Consider the following 25591-nt stretch of genomic DNA (forward strand, 5'->3'; position numbering starts at 1 on the left):
CATCTGGCCTCCAGTGATCTGGGGACGGAGCAGTAAGCAAACTGATCATTGGCCTACAGTGATCTGGGGACGGAGCAGTAAGCAAACTGATCATTGGCCTACAGTGATCTGGGGACGGAGCAGTAAGCAAACTGATCATTGGCCAACAGTGATCTGGGGACGGAGCAGTAAGAAAACTGATCATTGGTCTGCAGTGATCTGGGGACGGAGCAGTAAGCAAACTGATCATTGGCCTACAGTGATCTGGGGACGGAGCAGTAAGCAAACTGATCATTGGCCTACAGTGGAGCTCGGTCTCCCCATGATGTGGATGTCCACATCTCTGATTGGCTTGAGCTGCACCCCAGCTATTCACAGGAGCTCCATTCCAGGCTCCAATCAGGATGATCCTGGTAACTGGGCTGCCCCTGAACTCTTGTTGACAAGAACCTGACAGGTTTGGGCTTGTCTCGAGAACATGAGATTGTCATCATCGCTGCCTTATTGCACCATCTCACCCGTGCTCCAAACGACCTCACCTTCTGCCTCGATTGTCTGTAGCCGGTTCCACAACGCCTGCCAGATGCTGTCCGTTTCTCTCCAACTGCATGACTGCTTCCTCAATCCCATCCCTCTCTTCTCCCATCCCTCTCTCTCTCTCTCTCTCTCTCTCTCTCTCTCTCTCTCTCTCTCTCTCTCTCTCTCTCTCTCTCTCTCTCTCTCTCTCTCTCTCTCTCTCTCTCTCTCTCTCTCTCTCTCTCTCTCTCTCTCTCTCTCTCTCTCTCTCTCTCTCTCTCTCTCTCTCTCTCTCTCTCTCTCTCTCTCTCTCTCTCTCTCTCTCTCTCCCTCCACCCCTCCCCTTCCCATGCCTCTGCCTGTCCAATGTTCCCACACTTCCAGCCCAGTGTGCCTGGCCGTGGCCTTGGCCAGGTCCTGGGTCTCCTGCCAAACCCAGCACTGGCTGCTCCTGCACTGGCCCAAAAAGGTCCTTCCTGGTGCCAACGAGGAGAGTAGTTGTTCCAGTGGAACAATACCGTTGCACCAACACGTTTCACGTTGCCCCTGCCAACCTCCCTGCTTCCCGGGCACAGAACAATGAGGACAGGTGGGCTCTGTCTGTGATACGGTGGGCTATGCCCCTACGGACACGGGCTTCTGCCCAACTGTACTAAAGAAACAGAGTGGATGTGAGCTCTGTGCCAGGTTCCTGCTGCCAGATGAATGTGCCTGGCGGATGGGGCTCTTGGCTGGATAGGGAGACAGACAGACTGGGCCTGGGACAGGCTGGACCGAAGCCTGGACAGATGTGACTGACAGAGCAAGTTTTCCAAATGATGGGGCTTTCATCCTCTGAGTGACTGTTGACCTTGTCTGACGGTACATGTTATGAGTGAAATAATACATGAGGGCTTGGAGGGTTTAAGTCTTGTATCAATAGGAAATGCATCCTGTCTTCATTTTCTCCAAACATATGTTCTCTCCTGGCCTGCACCTGCTCTCTTGGCACCCTGGTGTCCACAGAGAGGACTGGTTTGCTTCCAACCTCTGACCCCCCAGAGCCCCCAGTTGCAGACCTGGTTGGACCACCACACCTGCCGTCCTGGTAACGAGGGGGTCATCCCTGGCTGATAGCCTGGCCTGGAAATAGACCCTGGGTGGTGGTGGGGGGTGGGGTGTTACACAACAAACTTCCTGCTTTGTTGAGTGGTTGAGTAATGACTCCATGAGTCATGGGATCTGTAATGTCTATTTTTGTGTGTGTGTGTGTCAATCACGTTGCTGTCATGTGCATGGTCACCATAGGTGTCACACACACTTTCTCTCTCTCTCTCTCTCTCTCTCTCTCTCTCTCTCTCTCTCTCTCTCTCTCTCTCTCTCTCTCTCTCTCTCTCTCTCTCTCTCTCTCTCTCTCTCTCTCTCTCTCTCTCTCTCTCTCTCTCTCTCTCTCTCTCTCTCTCTCTCTCTCTCTCTCTCTCTCTCTCTCTCTCTCTCTCTCTCTCTCTCTCTCTCTCTCTCTCTCTCTCTCTCTCTCTCTCTCTCTCTCTCTCTCTCTCTCTCTCTCTCTCTCTCTCTCTCTCTCTCTCTCTCTCTCTCTCTCTCTCTCTCTCTCTCTCTCTGTCTGCACCTTCTGTCAAAACGACATGAAAAAAGGCTTCACATTCCCGACAGTGGATGGCCAGTCATTCGTAGACCCAGCCCAAGCCAAACCTTTATGAAACAGCAGAATATCCCTTTAACGGAGATGTGCTGACTCCGTCTGGCTGAAAGCTGGCTCCAGGAGAGGCCCGGAGGAGGAGGTCAGGACAGGGATAGGATCAGTGACACATGGACACAGTCACCCACTGGAAAGGACGGGGACCAAGGATGTGGGAGACAGTGGAGTGACAGGATGGGGGGGGGGTGAGGGAGGGGGGGGGCATGAGCAGTACACCCCTGAGGTGACGTGGTGGATAAGAACCAGCTGTCGGCTGTCAGCCAACTGTCTCAATCTCAAACCAGGGAGTCAGCAACATTGTTGTCTTACATTCATTCATTTATAGTTGAATTCTCCTGATGTCGGAGATACTGGCAGGACTGTGTTGTGCGAGCCATGTGCTACTGTAAATCCAGAAGATACTTTGTGCTACTGTGCATGTATTCTGCTTTCTGACCCTTCCTCTTGTAATATGTCACGGTATTTTGAAGTTGTGTCATGCAGCTTCTGGGTTGCCAGGTTGAAGGTGTTAATTATCCAACCTCCCATTAGGTGACAGAGAAACCAGTCAAGAACAAAAATAAAGACAAGGGGTGGTTTTTAAAAGATCCATAGAAATATTCATTTTATTGATCAATTTTAATTAATAATATCGTCTCTGGTAGCTGTATTAAATACGTTGTTTTTCCAAGTAAATTATGATTTAAGTTCACATTCGTTAGAAGCATGAAACCAGCAGTCAACAAGTGTCCAGCCCAAATCTTAATCTGTCCATAGAAGCTTTTTAATACCAAAGCAATATAATTTGGTGCAATCATTATTTACATAAAATACAAAAATATATTTCACAAAAAAAGTATTACTGATAAATGTACAATAACCAGCTCTATAAAACTTACAAATATACTTCTATAAAAAAGCTATTTTTAAATACTCTTCCAGGTCAAGTTTTGATTAAAGTAGCACAGCCCTGTGTGTGTTAGTGAGGGAGCAGACATTGTCACAATGACTTTTAATGGCATCCTTTGCCTTTCTCCTTTGCTATCCTGCTTTACCTTTTCACCATCACTAGTTACAGATACATAGCCAATGGGTGTTCCTCTTGAATCGTTGAATTCCTCGAGTTCACCTTGAGTATTCTGTATGCATACAGACTAATGCTGCAGTAGTGCGAGGAGGAGGAGGCAAGGAGGGTAGGAAGGGAAGTGGGGAGGAGGAAAGGAAGAGGAGAGGAAGGGAGTGGAGAGACGATCCTGACAGGACAGTGATTCGGACTACAGGAGGAGATGAGTTTCGGTCTCGCTGTGGGATTCAGAGTTGGCGTGGTCGCCATGGCAGCTGGTGTGCCAAATCCAGCTGTATCAGGGTGAGAAGGAGGGGATTTGGGTGGCTGGTGGCTGGTGGGGGGGGGGTGAAGTCCAGACAGATGCCCCGCTCCCTCATGGCTACACTCCAGGACGGGTCTGTTTGTTGTCGTCTCCGTGTCACATGCCTGTAGGGACAGACAGACTGGGGGTTAGCTGTGGACTCACTGTCTCCCTCCTGGTCAGAATCCAGCTCTATTCTGGGCAGGGTTTTTATTGTCCAGTCATCGTAAACACCGCGGCCCCAATAAAGCTGCCTGACTGACTGGTGACTGACTGACTGACTGGTTCAGATTTTACAGGGACTGGCTGTCCACCTACAGGCACTGAGGGACACTTTTACCCAACACAGACACAGGTGCAATCTCTGTTGATACACCTCTTACTCATTGCCAAACCCAATCCCATTCCACTTTTAACATTTCGACTTGACACTCCATCCCAGGTTTTCTGCACGCATACATTCCAGCGCATCTGATACAAGTTCTAACACCCTGCAGTGCTGTCATAAAGAAGTGGTCCAACACAAATAAACTGTGCTATGTTGGTCTGTACCCACAGCATAGAGACGACTTCAGCTCTGCTTACGCTGTTCCATGAGCTGCAACAGGTTAGTAAGTGTGTGTATGTGTGTGTGTGTGTGTGTCTGTTAGGATTTTACAACATGAGTGACAGCTGAGTAGGATATGTTCCCTTTGCCTCCACGGTGCCCCTGTAGGCTTCTGGATCCCCCGGTGCGTCCCTCCCTGCCCCCCAGCCCCCCTGCCCCCCAGCCCCCCAGCCCCCATCCCCCCTAGTCCCAGCCCCAAGCCCAATAACCCTCTCTATAGCGAACCCCTTATGGTTTCCTAGAAGCAGTCAAGTGTGATAGCCCCTCACGTCGCTTTGGGACTGGTCGTTAGCATAGCTGGAACTCCAAAGGACAAGCACGCCTGGTGATCCTGTCCAATGGGCAATGCCAGGGGGCAGGTGGTCATATATCACAAACCGGACAGCTTGGTGGCATTAACACTTACTCGCTAATGTTTTGTCAAGGTCGGCGATGAAGTCCTCCAGTTCTTTAGTGTCTCCCAGTTTGGCTGCAAATACAACAGACAGCGTTGTTAAAAGTTGTTACTAGGTGACCCATGATTGAACAGCTTACAACAGCTAAGGGATGTCATTATTCCCGTTAAAAAAACAACACACTGCATTGAAATGTGCACCTAAAAGGTGACCTTTCGCATTGTAAGTTTAGCCTATCTGAAGTTTTGGCATTCGAACTGTTCAATCATCTTCTTCCATGGCTATTTACAGTCTGACATTCTGCTGAAGCACTGATCTCTGGTACAGCTTGTCATTATCAGTCAAACGGAGAAAAACTTTGCATACAGAAAGGCAAAACAAAGACCCGATTTGTTTGCACGCGTGTGTCCATGTCTGTGCAAGTCTACGTGTGATTGTGTGAGCGTATGAGCGTGTGAGCATGTTTGTCTCTGTGTGTGTCGGAGCCATGAGGGATGACGAGCGGAGCTCACCTTTAGGTGACATGAGCGCGGGAGAGGTGGGGGTGGTGGAGAAGACTGTGGGGGAGTTGAGCCTCTCATCGCTGAAGCTGAAACTGTTTCTGTTCAGAGACTCTGCACCTGAGAAGAGACAGAGACCGAGAGAAAAACGGGGGAGGAGGAAAGAGAAAGACTCATTTAAAGACTATTCAGACGGTTTTGGGGTCGACCGCAAGGTTCACTACAGCAGGCGTCAGTGTTTTGTCACAGAAACACGTGCGGCAGGTTATCTGTGTCAGTGGAGCAGGATGATTGTGTGTATTCAATGCATACCACCCAAATAACAACCTTCCTGTTTTCTACACACACGCTTACGCGCTCCACTTTGAGTCAAAACTATTTCTGTGCCCTTTCCACAACCTGGAAGTGTCACATGGACTTCTATGGAAGTCATTGGAAAAGGTCTCAATTCTAGATGTTTCTGATTCAGTAAGAGCAACACATTATGGCATTTTGAGAGGCAAGACAGCACTCCTTCCTCCCCTGGTCTCCAGTTTGGTTTCAAACATACAAATCTCTGGGTCTTTCCCTCTGTTAGTCCCTCACTCCCTCCACTCTTCTCCGCCAGAAAGCTGTTGGATTGTTGCATAAGTGACATAATGAACACTTTGATGCAGCCAAATCAGTTCAAGCACCCACACAGGAAAACACGTTCTGTTGTTTTAAGTGCCGGAAAGGGAAGGTGAAAAAAAAAAAATAAGAGAAGCAACACGTGTAAAATTGAGGAGGAGTTCGGCTCAGCTTAGCTCGCAGTCTGGTGAGACTTTTCTCTGACGTGGCTCAGGGATAAACGTCTTTGTAACCCTGAAATGGTTTGGTATGGACGGTACGCTGTTGGGGCAGTCGAGTTTGTGAGTGTAAAGAGAGTGTGCGTGGAGTGAAAACAGATTATCCAGAAACAGATTGTCTCTTTTACCCCCCTCCCCCCCCCCTCACCTCTATCTCTCCCTCTTTGCGCTGAACGACTGACAGAGTGCTTCTGATGTACACCACTTACCTACAGTGGTCTAGCCTCTGACCACCTCAACTGCTGTCGTTCACACATGCATACAAACACACACACACACACACCCTGTAGCCACACACACACTCCCTGTAGCCACGGTGTGCGATGATAAGCATCAGTGTTTGACTTGGAATGAGAAACCTCTCATTTCTCAAGCAGACGGTGGCTTTCAGTCGGCGTGCTGGCCACGCTAGCTGGTCTGTGGGGAAGCTCACCGCATCACTATCTCTCCCTCCATCTCTCTCACTATCTCTCAACCCTATCTCTCTCACTGTCTCTCTCACCGTCTCTCTCACTGTCTCTCTCGCTGTCTCTTTTTCTTTCCGACTGTCTCTCTCCCTGTCTTTTCTCAAATTCTATCTCTCTCTCTCTCTCTCTCTCACACACACACACACACACAAACTTACATTGGGGAGCATATCTAAGACTTCGGCACCCTGCTTTCTTCACCCCTTCAGCCATCCTTCCATCCATCATCAACACAATAGCTCCTTTTTGCACGGGTCTAGAAGCCTCCTCAATGGACTGCCATGGAGAGGACAGGCCTCACACAGGAATTTGATCTGTCTCGCTCCTCGCCCACAACCACTCTCATTATTTTCAGCCACATATCACATAGTGCGACTGTTTTTCTCCTGAGTAATCTCTACAGTACTCCTTGACTGCATTGCATGCGTTTTATTGCTGTGATTTGGATTTTTAACTCTGTGTGGGAATATGTGAAACAATATAATAAACGTATATCCCTCATTTTCTTTTCTTCTACTTCTTTCTTTGTTGTATGGCTTTATTGGACAAAGATTAGAGATGTACAGGAAATGTGTGTGTGTGTGTGTGAGACAGAGAGAGAGAGAGATAGAGAGAGAGAGAGAGAGAGAGAGAGAGAGAGGGGGGGGGGGGGGAGACATGCAGAAATGTGAGCCGGTATGGTTTGCGCCCCTACCCAGTGAGCTACTGAGGTGCTCTATATAACACCATCATTTTAAAGTTATTATCAAATGATGTACCCCTTAAAAAAATGTGTCACTACATCAAGTGAAAACATAAAAAAGTGTAACTACAAAGAAAAAGGAAGAAGCATTTCTTGCATCTCTTCTCAGTATTGTATCCATTTCTAAGACTACATTTTGAGCACAGTTCCTGATGGACCGGACACTTAAACCTCCTTAAACTATTCAGCAGTCCCAGGATTCTAGAACCTGTAGAACTGTACAGCACTCTTCACATCTTTCCTCGGAGACCCCAACCCACTCGCATGTGCCTGCGAAATGAAAGCACTGTGCTCAGGGTGGACCAGTGGACCATATATGTGTGTGAGTGTGTCTGTGTGTGTGGGTATGTGAGACTATATGTTGGTCAGCGACAGTGAGGCCCAGTGTCAGTTTCAGTGTATGGAATGGTGATACACATTCTGTGGACCAGGAAACTGCACAGTGAGCTTTATGACAATAAAACCTTAGACAGCCACAGAGTCATGGCAGGCTTTCAATATGGGGGCTCGTTTGCCAAGTATGCCACTGTAGTTAACCCCAAGATCTCTGGACTCGGATGAAGCCTGTGTGCATGTGTGTGTGTGTGTGTGTGTGTGTCTGTATGTGTGTGTGTGTTTGTGCAAGCTCCTGTTCAGCTCTCCAGCAGACCAAGACAAACCTTTACAAAGATATCTTCCTGCTGACGTTGCAAGTCTCCCACTAGCTAAACAGCGTAGTCATGAAAATAAGTGCATTCTGGATACTAGTGGTAAGTGTGCAGCTATGGAAAAGTGGTGCTGACAATTTGATGACACCTGTTATTAGTCATACTATTCCCACCATTATATTATTTTTGGAACCTGGGGACTCTGACATTGGATGGTGATGCCCAGTTGATGAGTCCAGAAAGGGAAGGTTTTCTTACTTTCTGAGTCGCTGATGCCACTGTCACTGACACTCGCGCTGCTTCTCCTCTTCATGGTCTTCAGATGCTCGTCGTATCGAAAGTGTCTCTTCTCCACCGGTGACGTGAAATCCTCGATCACTGCGTCAAACTCACCGAGCACGTCACTCAAATCGTCCTCCTCAGTGAACTGGCCTGAAATTATAATGATTCAGGTAAAGAAATAGTCCAGTGTATACAAATCATTTAGGTTATATGTCCTGCTAAATTAATAATAATTTAAAAAAAAGATTCGTATAGGCTAGTTCTGTGTTATAAAATTCCAAAATTGGTGTCTTGGAAGTTATTCCCAGCACTGTTTAGTGTTTACTGTCCACATTTTATCACATAGATGATGACAAGACTTAAAAACGTACCTTTGCCTCGAGACTTCAGTTGAGGAGACTTCATGGTTGTTTCTCTATTAACGTTGTTGATTTTATTCAGGTTTATCCAATATTCACTCGAAGATCAAATAAATCTCTGCGTTAAGTCCAAAGATACAGTCCCTCTTATATTTTGTGGGTCTTTACTTCAAAACACTGCCTCTAAACTGAACCCTCCCGCGTAGCAGGACTCCCGTATTTAAATGTCCAATGCGTGGCGGGGGCGGTGACTAGTGGGAGGCGAAAAAGAGGGAGGGAGAGAAATATATAGAGAGATGCAGGTGTCCGTGACCGTTTAAGCTACTTTATCATAGGGCAGTCCATACTTGTGGGTACAGTTACATTCGCTGGCGTCATCTTAATATAAGCATGTTTGTAAACAACTTGTGTGTCACTTAGCGGGCATACATGTAATGCTGAGGTATTAATATCATTGACCTTGAGCTCCCCGTCTTCTATTGCCGGGCAGATTGTGAAAGAATGGGGCCAGACTTGGGCCGAATTGACATTGATAGCCTGGGCCCACGCATTATTGGCATGGCAGTTTCTTAGATAACTCCTTTTTCAACTTGGCCGTAGAATACGTATTCATAAGGCTATACTCCATCAATGTAACTTTCCTTTTCTGACAGCAGAGTCTAATTAATCAGTTAGTGATTGTTCATTATCATTATCATCATTATCAGTAGCCTACCCAAAGCCGCCTTGACATTACAGTACATGAGTATGATCCTTTGTGCCCTAAAATAAGGAATGGGCGCCATCTGGTGTCTTAAGCTAGTTACGCTAGTTCCATGTCCAGTTCCAACTATTGGTTACTATCTGGTGAGTGTGTGTGTGTGTGTGTATGTATGTGTGTGTGTAACGGACCAGCTCCTGTGGAGACTTTCACACCTTCTGTGGCCGGTAAAATTCAACACAAAGTGTGTTTGCAGCTGCACGTGTGTGTTGACTCAGGATCCAGAAGGTGCTTGATGATGGCACAGCCGTCTGTAGGACAAGTGCTAAAGCTGACACCTTCAGGTCCTGGACTTGGACAATGCTGCTGTTCACACGCCTACCCTGACAGGGGGTATCTCTCTTTACCTCTCTCTCTTTACCTCTCTCTCTCTCTCTCTCTCTCTCTCTCTCTCTGTCTGTCTGTCTAATGTTTCTCTGGGAGACTCTCCCCTCTCTATTTATCTCTCGCTGCCTATATTTATTTATTTCTCTCTCCTATCTCTCGGTTTCTATGGTGAACCTTCATACCACACTGCTAGACTGGACATTCTGCAGCCGGACAGTTATGTAATGTTAATGACAGACATATAAGAATTACCACAATTTATTGATAAGTACGATATATTTACATGAATCTTCAATTATGATACAAAATATTACATATGAAGATAAACAAATATAATTACATGATCTACTTATCTCTGGTTCCAATGTGCACATTCTGCATGCTTTCAGGCACATATCTTTACTGCTGAGGAACATGTCTGGAAACGTACGGAAACATTTATGGAAACACAATAAGGAAAAACAACGTATATGGAACGTTTAATGTGAATTCATCTGTGACAAAACAAGCTGATAATAACAGTCGTGCTGTCATGAAGATTCCTCCAAACCCCTCCTTGAGTTTCAACGACATTCCATTCCTTGTGTTTGCACCCGCATGTTTGTTTCATCTGTCTGTGCATCTGTCTGGGTGTATGTGTGTGAGTCAACTTTGCGTCCGTGTGTGCCACTGTGTGTTTGTGTGTGCGTTTGTTTCACTCAAAGTCGCAGCCCAGCAGCTCCAACCTCAGGGTGATGGAGCTCCTCCAGGTCTGAGGTTTGATTCGTATGAAGCGAGAGAAGATGGGAGGGTGGATGTAGTTCTTCACGTGGCCATTGTTGTCTGTGTTACCTGGGAACACCTGCAGGTGGCAGCACACCACAGAGACAAATCATTTACAGGCACCAACAGACTCTGCTGAACAGGAATTCAATCGAAAATACTCTGGGTGACTTTGGTAAAAAAAATGGATTCATCTTGTTCAGTCAAGCGTGTGTTCTTTGCTGTTCATGTTAGATCTTTTGACTTAAAGAACCTTCTCATCTTCAGTTATGCTGATAATATATACAACAGGTGAACAAACGCACACCGAGACTTCCAGAGCAGCTTTTTACCTTAGACAGATAGTCATCATCGTCCGTGTACTGGGTCCAGACTATTCCGTCATCACTGTGCTCCAGAGAGTAGGAGCTGATGAACATCTCCTTGCCTAGAGCCTTGGCTCCCTGAGTGACGATCCCTGTGATCTTCTTCACCTGAGCCAGCTCGATCTGAAGCCACTGCCCCGCTTCGTTGTACTGGTGAGGAGGCAGACCAAGGTGAGGGGGGTGATGTGAGTGGAAGGGGATGTCCCTGGTGGTGTACTTACTGTACATGCAATGAATGTGTGCATACATGTCTTTTACCATTCTGTGTGTTTCTCTGTGTTTTCAAGTTTGAGTTTTAAGTTTATTTGTGATTTGTGTAAGTAGAAATACAGGTACATTCAAATTCTCTTTCCTGCCCTTCTCGACTGTTTACTTCCTCGCGGTCAATGTCCCATATGGTTCTAAATCTTAATTTCAACATAACGCTTTCCTAAACATACATACATACAAATGTATATAAAATGAACAATAAAAACACTATAACAACAAAATGTTTTACATAAAATAAACCTATAAAGCTTATTTGAATTGAGCATGTACCTCCTATGTGAAAGTGCAAACTCCAGTGAATTGGCTAGTGTTCAATGTACACTGGTGATGAAGTGACAGTTGTGTGGGTGGGAGGGTCCAGCTGGGGCAGAATGGGGAGTTGGGTGTGTGTGTGTGTGAGTGTGTGTACTACTGCACCTTTGCCTGCCATGCATTGATGGTGCCCTGCTTATTGAGGCGTGCCAGAGAAGGGTACCATTTTCCAGAGTACCAGCTCGTAGCTGTGGAGCTGGCAGTGATGCGATGATCCTCTATCAGTCCACTCTCAAGACCCAGGGGCACAGAACAACCTGGCATAGGGATTACACCGGGAACAATTTGTCATACCCCTCCTTGTCTCTCTCTCTCTTTCTACCTCCCTCCTCAGGGACGTGGACAGGTTGTGGCTAAGGTTGCCCGGGCAACTGCCCGTTTGCCCTCCTCGAGTCAAAGTGCCCCTCTGAGGGAAAATAAATGAGTAAATAGTACATTTAAACAGCTGCCGAAAAATGTAATAAAGTAACGTTATTCACTTCCAATCGATAAGCCTGTGGGCAACGAGAGTGGAAGTCACAAGGGGAGGGGGGTATGCCCCCTACTCTGTTTACTCTGCGGTACTGCACGTCTCCGCCACCTGAGCCTGCATTTTTTGCCCTTAAGAGGTTGTTTTCTTCTATGTAGATGAAAAAACTGCTTTGACGTTGTCAGAAATGGTGAGTTTTAAGTTGTAGAAATGTTTACCAAACGAACAATCATCATCAAGTTTTATGACCTTCATAAATCCAGGCTCAGTTTGCCATCTTAAGCCTAAATAATCAGACGGCTAGCTTGCCTACCAGACAACCAGCCCGTTATCACACGCAAATATTTTGGTAGGAAAACTAAGCTACATGTCTGCTGATGGTCAGTTTATAACATTTCGTTTTAACAAGAAGAATCAATGATAAAAGTAATGCATCACGTGAATTATTTCATTCGAAATGGTTAAATATCTAATCCTATCACTATTTGGTGTTTTGTTGAGGGGGGGGGCTACCCTTTTTTCAGGCCAGAGCAACTGCCCTTCTAAATTCCTGCGCACGTCCCTGTCCCTCCTTTTCTCTCTCTCTCACCATCAAGTTGACAGCCGTAGAACTCCATCCGTAATGTGGCCATGTTGTAGTAGCTTAGAGGGTGGAGTCTCACGTACCGGCCAATTAGAGGGGGGAAGAAGGTGTTGACCTTCAACTCGTTAGCCTCCCGGTTACCTGTGAATGTCTGAGAGAGAGAGATAGAGAGAGAGAGAGAGAGAGAGAGAGAGAAATACCAGGATATTTTGTGAGGATACTGCGCATAATTGTGAAGAAAACGCTTGCATGCAGTTTGCATTTCCTTTTGAAGAGGCATACCAATTATTAAATATTTATGTCAAATCAGTCTGCAACCTATATATCCATGACTAGTCTGGAGCATGGTCGCTCACCATCATCGCATAATGGTTGCTGTCTCCCTTGTAATAGGTCCACTTCCTGCGGTCGGTGCTGTAGGAGATGGTGTAGTTGAGGATATACTGGGGCCAGAACATCTCCTTGGCTCCCTGGGTGGCCACCTGGCTGATCACCACGGACCTCTGGAAGTCCACCTAAGGGGGAAGGAGCACAGGAGGGTTAGAGATGGGAATTGGTACACGTGTCACACAGACAAACACATATAAACACACACACTCACACACTCAGACATATACACTGTCTGTTGGTTTCACTGTACCTGTATCCAGCTGTCTGCCTTGTCGGTGCTCCATGCATTGATCTTGCCATGGTTGTTGAGCCTGGCTAGAGAGGGAGCCCAGTATCCTAGGAGAGGAGAGATCAGCTGTTGGATGGAGACACCAGCCTACACCAACTATATACCTAGACTACACATAGAGAAGGGAGCGGGGCGATACCTCTGTGGCTTGATGCTGTGATCTGTTGATCCGGAACACTCCTAGACTCAAGTCCCAGCGGATGGAAACAATCTAGAACAAACACACAATGCAACGTGTAAAGACATGTTCTTAGTGTAGTTGGCATGTCTGTAATATGTCAGTGGGTCATACCATCATCTAGGACCAGGAAGAGGGTCTGCATCCCTTGCTGTTGGTACAGTCCGACCTCTGTCTCCAGCTGCCACAAGCCTGGCTTGGATGGCCTCATCTCGAGTGTCGCAAAGCCCCCTGGGATGGAACACATATCTTAACAGCCGTTTCTGCCCATGGATTCTATGACTTTTAGATGTCTGTTCGACAGCTCCCATCCTCCTTGGGATAGCACCTGGTACATTTATATTTAGTCATTTATCAGACGCTCTTATCCAGAGCGACTTACAGTTAGTACAGGGACATTCCCTAGAGGCAAGTAGGGTGAAGTGCCTTGCCCAAGGACACAACGTCAATTTGCACGGCCGGGAATCAAACTGGCAACCTTCAGATTACTAGCCCGACTCCCTAACCCCTCACCCACCTGACTCCCTGGTAGTGTTACTGACCCGGCAGCAGAGGGAAGACCCCCTGGCGATGCTTGTGCGTGTGCTGAATCAAGAAGGTCTGCCCATGGAAGTGCACACTGTGCAGGTCCTGAGGAGAGCCCATGTTGATGAGGTGCCACCGCACCAGCTGGGAGGTGTACATCCTCAAGCCCTTCAGGCTGAAGATGATGCCGTTGATGGCTATGGATGAATGGGTTCCACAGGAAGACGACATGAAAGGCAGAGCAGAGCGGCCATGACATTTCGGAACATTGTGGAACAGACTTCCTGGGAACCTTTGCGCGCCCTTCGTTCCACAGTGGCTAGTTTTGACGTTTTTCGGCCGAGCCCACATGCCTACCGTGGAACTTGAAGGTGCTCTCCCTCAGAGCTCTCCTGTTCGTCTTCTCCAGGCGCTCGCGGTTCCTCTCGTAGTACCAACTCTGCGACTCGTCGAAGGTCATGAAGAGGAGCGTGAACTCTCGTGTGTCCACCATCCTCTTGGCCATGGTGCCCTTCCGACACACCAGCAACGGACCAATGAGACCAGAGTTGATGTCCTTCTCCTGGAGGACAGTGTGAGCGGCTCAATTAAGTATTATTTTCATCCCGTCCCATAGAAGAAGAAAAACACTGTTGTAGATGACATCATCATCATTTAGGGGTTTTACTGCAGTCATGTGGTCGTGCAATGTATACAACTCAATTATGCCCACAAAATGAAAAGCTGTGACGGTCAATCTCTACACACACACACAGCCGGTACTCACAGGATTCACACCAGAGTAGTAGGCCCAGGTGCGACAGTCTGACTCGTGTGCCTTTGGCCCGGCCTTTTCATTGACATTCCATAGGTATGTGTAGCTGCTATTGGGCAGGACCTCGTTATCCTCCTTGAACCAGTACTTACAGTGGAAGGACAACCACATGTTAGCAGAATGCAAACCACGAGTAGACATATCATTGAGGATCATATGTTGTGATTGGAGTCCGGAAGATTCCGTAAAATGGTTCCCAAATGTTCCCTCACCATATTAGACTCATCCTCGTATGACAGGCCTTCGGTCTGCTTGGTGTAGGTGACCCCATTAGGGTGCAGAGAGTACGGACGGCTAGCCAGATTCCTGAAGAACACCTTCACACACAAACACACTGGGATGACTGAGTCTATGTATACAAATATCTCCGTATAACAATACCAAGTTGTGCATTCTCCATATAAACTGTACAGGAAATCTGTGGGATCTACAGCTGCTTGATGCCATTCTTACAATAATGGTCTCTCCGACTTCAGCCTTGATGACTGGCCCCAAGATGCCCAGGTGCTCATCCATCTCCCTCCGGAGGTCAGGAGTCTTAAATGAGCTGTCCAGATAACCCCGGAAGATCACCTTGGTGAACTGGGTGTTGGGGCTGTTGTCTCCCCACTTCTCCATCCTCCTGGAAGGAGAGAGTGAGATGATTCAATACGCTGTTAAGCCTGGAATGCGTGTGTTCATCCCTACAAACTGTCAGTCGCTAGCCACCCTCTTCTCCTCCTCTGCCGTCTCGCTCCTCACCTCTGTCCGTAGCCGGCGTAGTCCCACTCGACCTCCTCTGCGGTTATAAAGTAGGCCCTCACTTTCTCCCCTCCGGTCTTCAGGAGGAACTTGCCGTTGTCATCCAGGTCAAATTTGACAAAACGACTGTGACTATACGGATCCTTGAAGTCCACATACTCATAATCTTCCTTATCTAGGTCCTTTGACTTGTGAGTCAGCTGGAGAAAGAGAGAGAGCGAGAAAGAAAGAAAGAAAGAAAGAGAGAAAGAAAGAAAGAAAGAAAAAAGTATTTGTTAAAATGATCTGATACTTTGAGAGACTGTACTCATGTACTTAAGAACATGAACCATGACAATCAGGCAATCTTGGAACTGTCCTCCACCTCCTCTGAATGCTCCCCTGGTAGATACAGCTCGTAGTCACTGAAGTCAGGTCGAGGAATGCCAATGACGATGGCATTGTTGATCAGATCCTCCTCGTTGGTGACGGGCCGTGACCCGCGGGGGCTGAATGCCGGGGCCTGGGGTCGTACCCCGCGAGGGGAGAACCCTCCGTTCTCCTTGCGTTGAGCCTTGTACTCCTTCTTCTTCTTGGTCTTCATGCTGTGGCCTTTCTCAGGAATATGTCTGCGGTACTCAATGATCTTGGGTTTCTGTGTTGGCTCTGGTGTTGGATCAGGACTCAATGCTGGCTTTGGCAACTCGTTGCCTATGTATTTGATCATATGGTCAGGCATCTCCATGGAGACTGCGTGGTGGGTTGCATTGTAGCTCCAGTGCTCTTCTTGGGGGTTGAGGGGGGGGCTGCGGACGGCATGGCAGCTGCCGTTCTTCAAGCAGATGACCACTTCCTCTATGCTTTCGGAACTCTCTGATGGGACTTCCTCTGAGCTGTTCTCTTGCGTGTGACTGGTTGGTAGAGACAGATTTCCAGCATCAAGGCTGATGGTCTCCTTGGAGACACTCTCAGAGGATGACGACTGGTCAACTTGATGAGCAAATATGTCCTCCCTTCTCTCAGAGCTGACCTCAGATGAGTTCATCCGGTCACTGTTGGTGACATTTTGTAAAGGTTCTATTTGAATATTTGTTTCATTGAAATGTTCCCTATTTACCACTGCATCGATAGACCGGTTGGCTGTGGAGGTGGCCTCAGGTAAATGGATGGTATTTACATTTACATTGGTCATATTTTCCAGGGAATGATTCTGATTGGTCAGATTTGTTGCCTCCATTTTTAGGTCCAAACTGGTCATATTGTATTCATCTGGTTGGCTGAAGTTCAACTTACTCACTCCAGTAATTGATAGGTTAGCTGCATTTTCTGATGCATTTAGCTGGCTAATTATGTTACCTGTCAAATCTATGCCATTTAGGGGAGGTGGAAAGGTGTTGTTAGACATGTTGCTTACAAACATTTCATTGTCCATTTGTTCTTCTAACTGGAGTTTTAACTCCCTAAACACAATTAGATCTAGGTGTGTTTGGTTGGTTGCATTTCCTGGTAAGTCTAATTGGCCAGTTTTGTTACCAGTCAGATCTGTAACATTTTCATTCGCTGAATCTGGGATGGGAGACATGTTGGTAATGAACAGGTCTGTCTCACTGGAGGATTCCTCTGAAAGTTCAGTATAGGAGAAAACATCTCCCCGAGTGACTTTCTCCTGGTCCTCAAGGTCTAGATTATCGCTCACAAATGTCTGGTTTCTCCCGGAACTGTCCCTGTTTGAACTCATATTCTTGCCAGCCTCTGTGTCCATAGTGCCATCCTCTATCAATGAATTTATGTTCTGCCCAGTTATGTTCCTTGTCTCAGCCGCAGAGCTGCTTAACTGATCACGACTGGTGCCCAGTGGTTCTGTTGTATTTTCCCAGAAGCTGAAATTCAGTGATGTCTGGTTGTGTATGTCACTCATTTCCCAATCAGTCGATATCGTGTTCTTCAGTGACTCCAGTGTTGGCTCTGGAACGGTGTGGTTTTCCACCTTATTCATGTCACCGTCGGACGTGCTGTTAAAGAATGATGGAAGGATGGAGGCAGGTAAACTGTTGGACAAGATGTTTGCATTCTCAGCCTCTTCTCTCTCAGGCTTATCAAGGGAAGACAGGTCCAACTGCTCCACACTCGATCCTTCTGCCTGCTTACTGAAGGATCGAATGCCCAACAAGTTGGCCCACATTTCCGTATCCTCGTCTATCTCCACATCTATTGTCTTGTCCTTCGTCACATGCTTCTCCTTTTCTTCTTTTATAGCGTTGATGTCCTCAGGCAGCCACACATCAAACCCAACCTTGGTCTCAGGCACTGTCTCGGCCCCATCCTCAAATTCATAGAGGTAGTCATGGAAACACTCCACATCTTGGAACTTCACCCGCATTCCCTTGGTGGTCTCATGGGAGTTCAGGGAGGATATGAGCCACACGCCTAGCAGGAGAGACAAACACCATGAAATACACAAATTGTACACATTTTGTTTTACTTATGGAAGATAGCATTAGAAGCATATTGAAAATTGGAGCCCCTCTGGATAACACTGCACTCAACTTTGCCAGGTATTTACAATCTAAACCAGGGTTTTCTTCAGTATCCGTATCTACTCATTCCTCACCGATGTTATCCATGTCCATCCTGATGGTCTCTCCAGTCATGGGGTACAGGCTGAGGAAGTCCTCTGTGCGATTGTTCAGTTCAAACACGTGACCGTAGAAGGTACTGGTCTGGATGTGGCTGTGTGCTCCAACGCTGGACACGTGCCATGTCACAATCTCTCCATTGCAGAAGCCTAGCACCTGGCCACTCTCAAACACGTACCCGTTGATGGCTGCAGGGAAGTCAAGTGTCGATTGAAGTTGACATATCCTTTCCAAAATCATTGTCATCAATAAACATGATCTTTGGCACAAATGACATTCAACCATGTCTGGAATTGCAATCTGAGGACGACCCAGTAGTGAGGCAGGATGAGAGTTTATACTGAGTGTTGAAAGCTGAGACTCACAGTGAATAACGTTGGACTGATAGAAGTCCGGGTTGTCCTTTTTGACTTTGTTGGGGTCACAGTAAGACTGTATGTTGTCTTCCAGGTACCAGCTCTTGTTCTCATCAAATATGGCAAACATGGCATGCTGCTCCTTGTCTGCTCTCAACTGAAACACACATCCGTATCAATTCTGTAGGTTGGAGTAGTGGGCTTGCAGAAGAGGAAGAGTCGACACGCCGTAGCGTGTCGTCGTGTCCTACTGTCATACCTGTACGTTTTTTATGTTGAGGGACTGGCTCTTGCAGATGAGCAGGGGGCCTATGAGTCCGGAGGCGATGTCTCTGGGTGTGTCCACAGCACTGTGGTACATACGGGTCAGACATCTGGCGTCGCTGTCGGACGGCTCGTCCTCCACGATCACCTGCCACACGTAGGTGTGCGTCTGGCCAGGCAACACCCCGTGCGTCTGGTTGCCTGGCAACGGACAGGCGTGATATTGGGTTAACTAATGGGGACCCGTTTGATGAAAAGAAGGACTTCGAACACACGACAAAAAACAAAACATTTGAAAGACTTTTATAATCGAAATATAGACTAATTATAAATCAATTTATTTGCCCTTGTCTGAAGAATCTCTATACTGTTCAGTGTTTGACGTAATATGACCTTGGAGATAAGGCATACAGTATCAAGTCTGTCTCCAAATAGCACCCTGTACAAGATACAATTTATCAGTGTGTCGTCTGTTTTTGGAGGAGAGAAAGACGAGTGGAGGAGTGCAGCATACCTCCGGCCGGGTAGTTGGCTCCCTCGGCGGCCTTATCTATGGTCAGTCCATGAGGATAGATGCTGTAGGGCCGTGAGGCCTTGTTCTTAAACACGATCTGGAGGAACATTAACAGAGGCACTTGGGATGCATGGAGAGCAAAGTTCAATATTCCTACATCGGTACAACGTTCATTGTTGATTTGTCAACAAATCCAACAAAGTTTATTAGGATTTTTCGTATCCATTTTGAATCAGCGACAACCTTATGTCTGTGGAAAGGGTAGCCTGCGTCCCGAAAGTATAGGGACGGGTCCGCAGTGTGAGGAGAAGGCGATTACCTTGATGACATCCCTGATCTGTGCTCTGATGACGGGCCCGATGATGCCCACCTCCATCTTCCTCTGCTGCTTCTCTGCCCTCTTAGTGAAAGAGTCATCCGTGTACTGAGTGTACACAGCCTTCTTATACCGCTGGCCTATACGCTGTGGGCCCGGCTTCAAGTATTTGAACTTGAAGTCCCTGGGAAGTAGTTTTCAGTTGAACAAAATGATATGTTCATGGACAGAAATGGTCAATGTGATTTAAATCCTGGACGCTGTATTCACCCATCCATGTAAGCAGGCATGTTTGGAGCGTAGTCCCAGACCACCTCCTCTGCGGCGATGTAGTAGGTCCACTCCTGGCTCTCTCTCCTCTGCTGGATGGTCAGCTTGCGCTTGGGAGCATCGAAGCCCTTACAGCTCACTACATCTACAAAGCCATGCATACCAGCTAAAGAGAAAGAGAGAGAGACAGAAAGAGAGACAACAGACAGACAGGTGATATTTTAACCGATAGGTTGAACAGCAGTAATACGCACATTTAAAAACAAATTCTCACAGTTCATCTGACATGTTTATTTGTTCTTGGCCACATACCCTCCTGGTGCTTGTTGGTGTAAGATGAAAGCAGCCAGCGGCCAGGGTAAACGGCGGTCATCTGGGCACTGGTGGCAGTGCCACTGACCAGGCCCACAGACGACACTCGATGCCCGAAATGTTGCAACATCTGCCCATTCATGTGCACCGAGAACACCTCAGGGTCTGAACTCATGCCCACCAGGTGCAGGCTGACAGAGGTGTGAGCACAAATGCTTAAACCTGAGAAGGGAAAAGGTAGCGAGGCACTTCAACTTTGGATCCTGACCACCTAACAGGCTGCCTTACTGACTGAAAGCGAGACTCACCAGGGATCGCTCCCTTGCTGTAGCCATTAATGGTGTGTTTGACAGGGTTGTCAGTAACTTCTCCTACAGCACTAGATCTACTCAGGCTCTCATCAAATACCCCAAACATGAAGATGTACTCGTGGTGGAAGGAAGCCTGCTGCCCCGTCTCGTCAAGACTGCCTACAAGAAGAGAAAGCAGCGAATACAATTAGGGCCACTGGACACCTCTCTCTATGCAATGGATGGATGGATGTGGACCGATGGATGGATGTGGATGGATGGATGTGGATGGATGGATGAATGAATGTGGATGGATGTGGATGGATGGATGGATGGATGGATGTGGATGGATGGATGAATGAATGTGGATGGATGGATGAATGAATGTGGATGGATGTGGATGGATGGATGGATGTGCATGGATGGATGTGGAGGGATGGATGTGGATAGATAGATGGATGAATGAATGTGGATGGATGTGGATGGATGAATGGATGAATGGATGGAGAAAGGGTGGGTGGATGGATGAGCCGACTGGCAAAAATCCTGACATGCTACCAGACCTACCTGGTTTACAGATGAGTAGCGCGCCAATCAAGCCAGCGTTGTAGTCTTTGACTATGTCAAAGTGTGACTGGTAGGTGTAGGTAATACAGGGGGGGTCTGCCACTTGGGGGGCTACTTCAGAGTTGACCTCCCAGTAGTATGTGTGCTCGCCGTTAGGAGGCACCACGTCATCATCCTTCTCCTGTTGAGACGTATTGTCAAAGTAATGGGCGCCTGAGAAAGGAGATGGAGGCGTGATGCTAAAATCAGGATAGACTCATTACTGAGAGATTACAGAGGAAAATATTCCGGGTCATTGCATTGGCAGATGTGGTTTGACAGTCCGGTACAGTGATGATAAAATGGCGTAATGTTTTATACTATATTATTTCTAGGAAGAAGGTGAGTGTTGAGTGCTTGAGCAGGGTACCTATCTCAATGATAAGGGGAGTCTTTTCAGCTGTTGAATTAATACATTAATAATTAGGTTCAGCCATAATAAAGTGTATAGCAGTAACTATCACAGGCTTTAGTAACATTCAGGTGCAACTTGAATGTTACTTAACTGACGATGCCCTTAATTTAACTTAACTGACGATGCCCTTAATGTGGAAAGCCCAACGGTAATAGTGATTCAGAGGCTATATTTTATTCCAGATAAACACATTGTGTTGTACAGTATGCCAGTTAGCTATATCAGTAACAATATCAGCTGACCTTTCTCTCTGGTCAGGGTGACCATTGCCTCCTCGTAAAGTAAAGGTTTGAAGCGAGTTTTTGTTCAACTTTTCCCATAGTTGTTGTGTTCCCATAGACATCAAAGTGAAAGCAATGTAAAATCCCATGAGAAAGTGGTTACAGATAGTAATGTTTTTCCTAGTTTACTTATTTGATTTCCCTTACCCTGTGACCTCTGGTTTATTATTATTTTTGTAAGTTAAATTAGACTTAGTTGTTCCCACTTGGTTGTATCAGTCATGCCCAGCAGCATTAGTCTTGTTGTGAAGGGATATTGAGGATTTCCAGAAGGACATCCTGTTGGACTTCAGATCAGTAATCTGTCTTTCCTGGTTAATATGTCCAAAACGCCCAAACACAGCTGTGTTTTTGCCCAATATCTGTGTACACTTTAGTGAATGAATAACATCCCAAACACTCCAGAGCCCACTGCTACCCATGCTGGAAACATCTAAACCCCCAGGTAGGGTGGAAATGTCTTGGGGAAGGTTTGTTAGAGTAAGCACGCAGCAACACTTCCTCCTATTTCTACAATGCCCATATTTAGGAGTGCTAGCATCATGTTTAATAGTTGAACTTCTGCTTAAGTTTATCAGGCATTTATGCCTGCTAAGTTGATCCTCTAATGCAGGGTAATATCAGCAACTAGACTAAACAGTCGTGCAAATAGTCACGCAATCAATGTGTACTAGAGGATCCAGTCATGATTACCCTCTGACTGCTTGCCATAAGCAATGCCATGTGGATGGATGCTGAATTGTTTGTCCGCCATGTTCTTGAATGTGACCACAATGGTCTCGCCCACCTGACCTCTCAGGGTTGGGCCCAGCAGACCTAGGGAAGACAACACGCTGTGGTGAAGGGTTTGCACACCACACTGTAAGATCATTTGTTAAAGTGAGAACGATTCATGTGCCATGCCTTGAAAGTGAGGTTGTTATTGTGTGGATGCTGTTTGTACACAGTGGTTAAGGCGGGCCGTATGTTTTCTTGATAGGATTAGGATTATATCTCAACACTGTTACACAAATACATTTGATTTATTGATGATTTATATATATGACTCGTCTTTCTTTCTCGTATCCCCAGGGTCTAGAGAAGGACATTGCATGTTGTTTTCCCAGCAATTGATCAAGTCTGATGTTTTTCTTGGGTGGGTATACTCTTGTCTGGACATATGAGACTCATTCACTAACGAAAGCCAGACGGTGTTTAGAATTTCCAAAACCACAAATCACATTTACCTAACCATGGAGGATGAGTCTTAGCCTGCTTGAAGCCTTCCTCGTACTCTCTGAAAACCACTTTCTTATAGGAGGGACCCGGCCTGGGGAAATTACGGAGGAAAAACATACAAAGAGTTAATAAAACAACAAGAACTGCATCGGCCCGCGCACAAAACACACAGTGTAATGTATTGTAAACTACATACTACATGGCTCACCGTCTTCAATTGTAATCATACACAGAAACAGTGATCTAATCTGATCTAAACAAGCTGCTTTTCCTACAGTAAAATTAAAAAAGTAAAGTTTAATAAAGAGTAGTGACATTTTATAAAGGTCTGCCACATACTGTACTTACACATAAGTACTTACACAAACATACAATCATAACTAGTCTTACAAAATGACAACACAACCTAATGTGATGCTTTTTCATCAAATTACATCAAGTACTTTCATACAAATATACACGAACAAGAAATATACTGATAAATCTGGCAGTAGTAGTCATAGATCACACCAACCTTTCCTGTAACAAATCAATGGGCCAAGTAACATACCACCACAAAACCTACACAAAAACTGTTCAATGATTCTTGAGTATAACATTAATGTCACTCATTTCACCACAGACTAGCCCATACATCTCATCAGGATACTTAATTCACTACAGACTAAACTCGTTCATCTTTTAAGAACAATATAATATGACAACTCTACCTTCCGTGTCCATGGCCATCAGAGTAGTCCCAGAGGATAGGAACAGCAGCAATATAGTACCGTCTGATCCTGGCTCCATCCTGAGACGCAGCGATGAAGGACAGAAAAGGAAACACAGCCAGGAGAGGCAGCAGACAGGAAGCAGCTGCCCAAGGACAAGGCTTCATTTCTGTTCAGCAGGACAGCAAAGTGTGATCTGGGTCCACTCTGTACTTTGCCTGTCTTAGACCTGAATTTGGACACACACACACAAAACACACAGACTGGTTAAACATTGTATTTCAGGGCAATGGGCCAGCGGAACATTTTTGAACCCTGTAATTTACTGTTGTTCCCTCCCTGGTACATGTATTTCCCAACATGCATGCAGATGACACTTCTGATGTCAAGTTTAATCATAGGGGTTTTAGACATCATGGATAGGACTCCTCCTTTATTGAGGAATGTCTTACTTTAGGCCTGACGTCAGTCCTGACTTAATTAAAAAAAAACAATAGATGATGGATGTGAATTTTGGACACCCTGAAGAGCTTGCCATTTGCAATTGTTTCATGCTAACAATATTTAAACAAAAACCTCGTTAGTTAAAGCCGCCCACAAAGAGCATTGAGCTCAAGCAAATGCCAACAGGTTTGATCCCATGGTCCGATCCAGAGCCATAATGATTCTGGTCCGACCATTGAATTAACGTAACACGCCTCGCTCTGCTTGTGTGAATGATGGTGTGGTGTCCTGTCATGTCCTTTCTACACACAAGAAGTTTAATGTTAGGATTACATTTACCCATATACATTTTTTTTGTAGCAAAATGCAGCAAAATATTATACGTTTTTGACGTTTTGTCTTTTTTTATGGAGCCAGACAGAAAAAAGGTTATCGTTATTAAGCTACGTCATTGCTTCACGTTTCACAACCAGGAAGTGACCAGGAAGCACGAAGTAGTTTTTTTTTAGTTTTTTTTAATTTTTTAAAAAAAATTTATTAGCAATTTCAACAAAGTCAAGTGCATTGCAGTTTACAAGATACAAAAAGTAAAAAAACAACATCATTTACGTTCGGAGTAAACATGTATTAATACAAAATAACATAACTAAAAAAAAAAAAATCACGCTAGGGGATATAAACCATTACATTAATATATTTAAACTACTACAGATTTTTACTGTTTTAATGGCCTTTTGTTTAAGAGAATTTTTTATTGAAAAAATATACTGTCTGAGCTCTCCGTTCAAGGCAATAAAGCAAGGTTTTCTTCCCATGAATTTGCATCTATGAATATGATACTTGGCCATAATAATAATAAGATTAATTATATATACACAGTTGTTTTTCCTGGAACTGTCAAAAAGCCCAAACAATACATACTTCCAGAATAAACAAAAATCAGCCTCAATACTTTCAGTAATAAACTTACAAAGATTTTGCCAAAATTCTTTTACAATTGGACAATGCCAGAATAAATGCACAACCGTTTCTTCACATTCATTACAAAAAGTGCAAACAACATCAATGTCTTTCTTAAATCTTTTCTTAATATAGCTTTTTGCTGGATAACATTTATGGATAAGTTTAAAAGAAATTTCCTTCACTTTATTTGTGACTAAATATAGATTAGGTAAAAGCCATACATTCTTCCAAACAATATCATTGACAAAACGATTCCAGTAAGGAATAACATAAGACACCGTAGTTATATCTCTCTGAAACAAAGTTCGAATAGATCTATTATTATTTCTACCAGTATTGGAAAAGCAGGTTTTGCCTATAGGGGAGTCTGTAACAGGATTATGCACAAGGGGACAATTTTGGAGTGTAACCCTTGGCTGAGATTTAAAAAGCATACAAATACCAGAGGGTATTGCGCCAAAGACTTTTGCATAATCCCCAGGTGTGACTGGAATCCTGTATTTAGCAAGAAACTCCTCATAAGTGAAAGGACGACCCTTCTCATTAAATAATTGATCTACCTGCAAGATAGTTAGTTAAAGCCGCCCACAAAGAGCATTGAGCTCAAGCAAATGCCAACAAGTTTGATCCCATGGTCCGATCCAGAGCCATAATGATTCTGGTCCGACCATTGAATTAACGTAACACGCCTCGCTCTGCTTGTGTGAATGATGGTGTGGTGTCCTGTCATGTCCTTTCTACACACAAGAAGTTTAATGTTAGGATTACATTTACCCATATACATTTTTTTTGTAGCAAAATGCAGCAAAATATTATACGTTTTTGACGTTTTGTCTTTTTTTATGGAGCCAGACAGAAAAAAGGTT

General features: G+C 45.6%; 2 protein-coding genes across 5 annotated transcripts; both read right to left on the minus strand.

Moving 5' to 3' along the window:
* Positions 1–2767: 2767 nt before the first annotated feature.
* rgcc (regulator of cell cycle) lies at positions 2768–8562 on the minus strand. Of its 2 annotated transcripts, XM_084689506.1 has the most exons (5): positions 8379–8562; positions 7984–8157; positions 5055–5162; positions 4554–4616; positions 2768–3665 (listed from the first exon to the last, which is right to left on the minus strand). In XM_084689506.1, exons 1-5 carry the CDS (start codon positions 8410–8412, stop codon positions 3658–3660), a joined length of 387 nt encoding a protein of 128 aa, XP_084545632.1. In that variant the 5' UTR covers positions 8413–8562; the 3' UTR covers positions 2768–3657. The 2 variants fall into 2 exon arrangements, with proteins under 2 accessions (XP_084545632.1, XP_084545631.1); XM_084689505.1 differs by lacking the exon at positions 2768–3665 and having other exon boundaries at positions 4543–4616; positions 8379–8549.
* A 1133-nt stretch (positions 8563–9695) lies between these two features.
* Positions 9696–23532, minus strand: f5 (coagulation factor V). Of its 3 annotated transcripts, XM_084688720.1 has the most exons (29): positions 23319–23532; positions 22617–22699; positions 22084–22206; positions 21065–21094; positions 20656–20868; positions 20107–20268; positions 19799–20020; positions 19487–19652; positions 19220–19400; positions 18901–18997; positions 18382–18587; positions 18132–18279; positions 17742–17954; positions 15516–17557; positions 15152–15351; positions 14864–15032; positions 14623–14727; positions 14363–14497; positions 13954–14158; positions 13614–13793; positions 13186–13302; positions 13033–13104; positions 12855–12940; positions 12571–12729; positions 12221–12365; positions 11268–11419; positions 10548–10730; positions 10179–10294; positions 9696–9871 (listed from the first exon to the last, which is right to left on the minus strand). In XM_084688720.1, the coding sequence occupies exons 1-29, from the start codon at positions 23483–23485 to the stop codon at positions 9853–9855; spliced, it is 6096 nt and encodes a 2031-aa protein (XP_084544846.1). In that variant the 5' UTR covers positions 23486–23532; the 3' UTR covers positions 9696–9852. The 3 variants fall into 3 exon arrangements, with proteins under 3 accessions (XP_084544846.1, XP_084544845.1, XP_084544847.1); XM_084688719.1 differs by having other exon boundaries at positions 9696–10294; positions 23319–23524; XM_084688721.1 differs by lacking the exon at positions 21065–21094 and having other exon boundaries at positions 9696–10294; positions 23319–23523.
* Between the last annotated feature and the right edge of the window lie 2059 nt (positions 23533–25591).

This window comes from Hypomesus nipponensis, chromosome 23 (genome assembly GCF_054491055.1).
Source record: "Hypomesus nipponensis isolate SF chromosome 23, ASM5449105v1, whole genome shotgun sequence".
NCBI classification, from domain to species: domain Eukaryota; kingdom Metazoa; phylum Chordata; class Actinopteri; order Osmeriformes; family Osmeridae; genus Hypomesus; species Hypomesus nipponensis.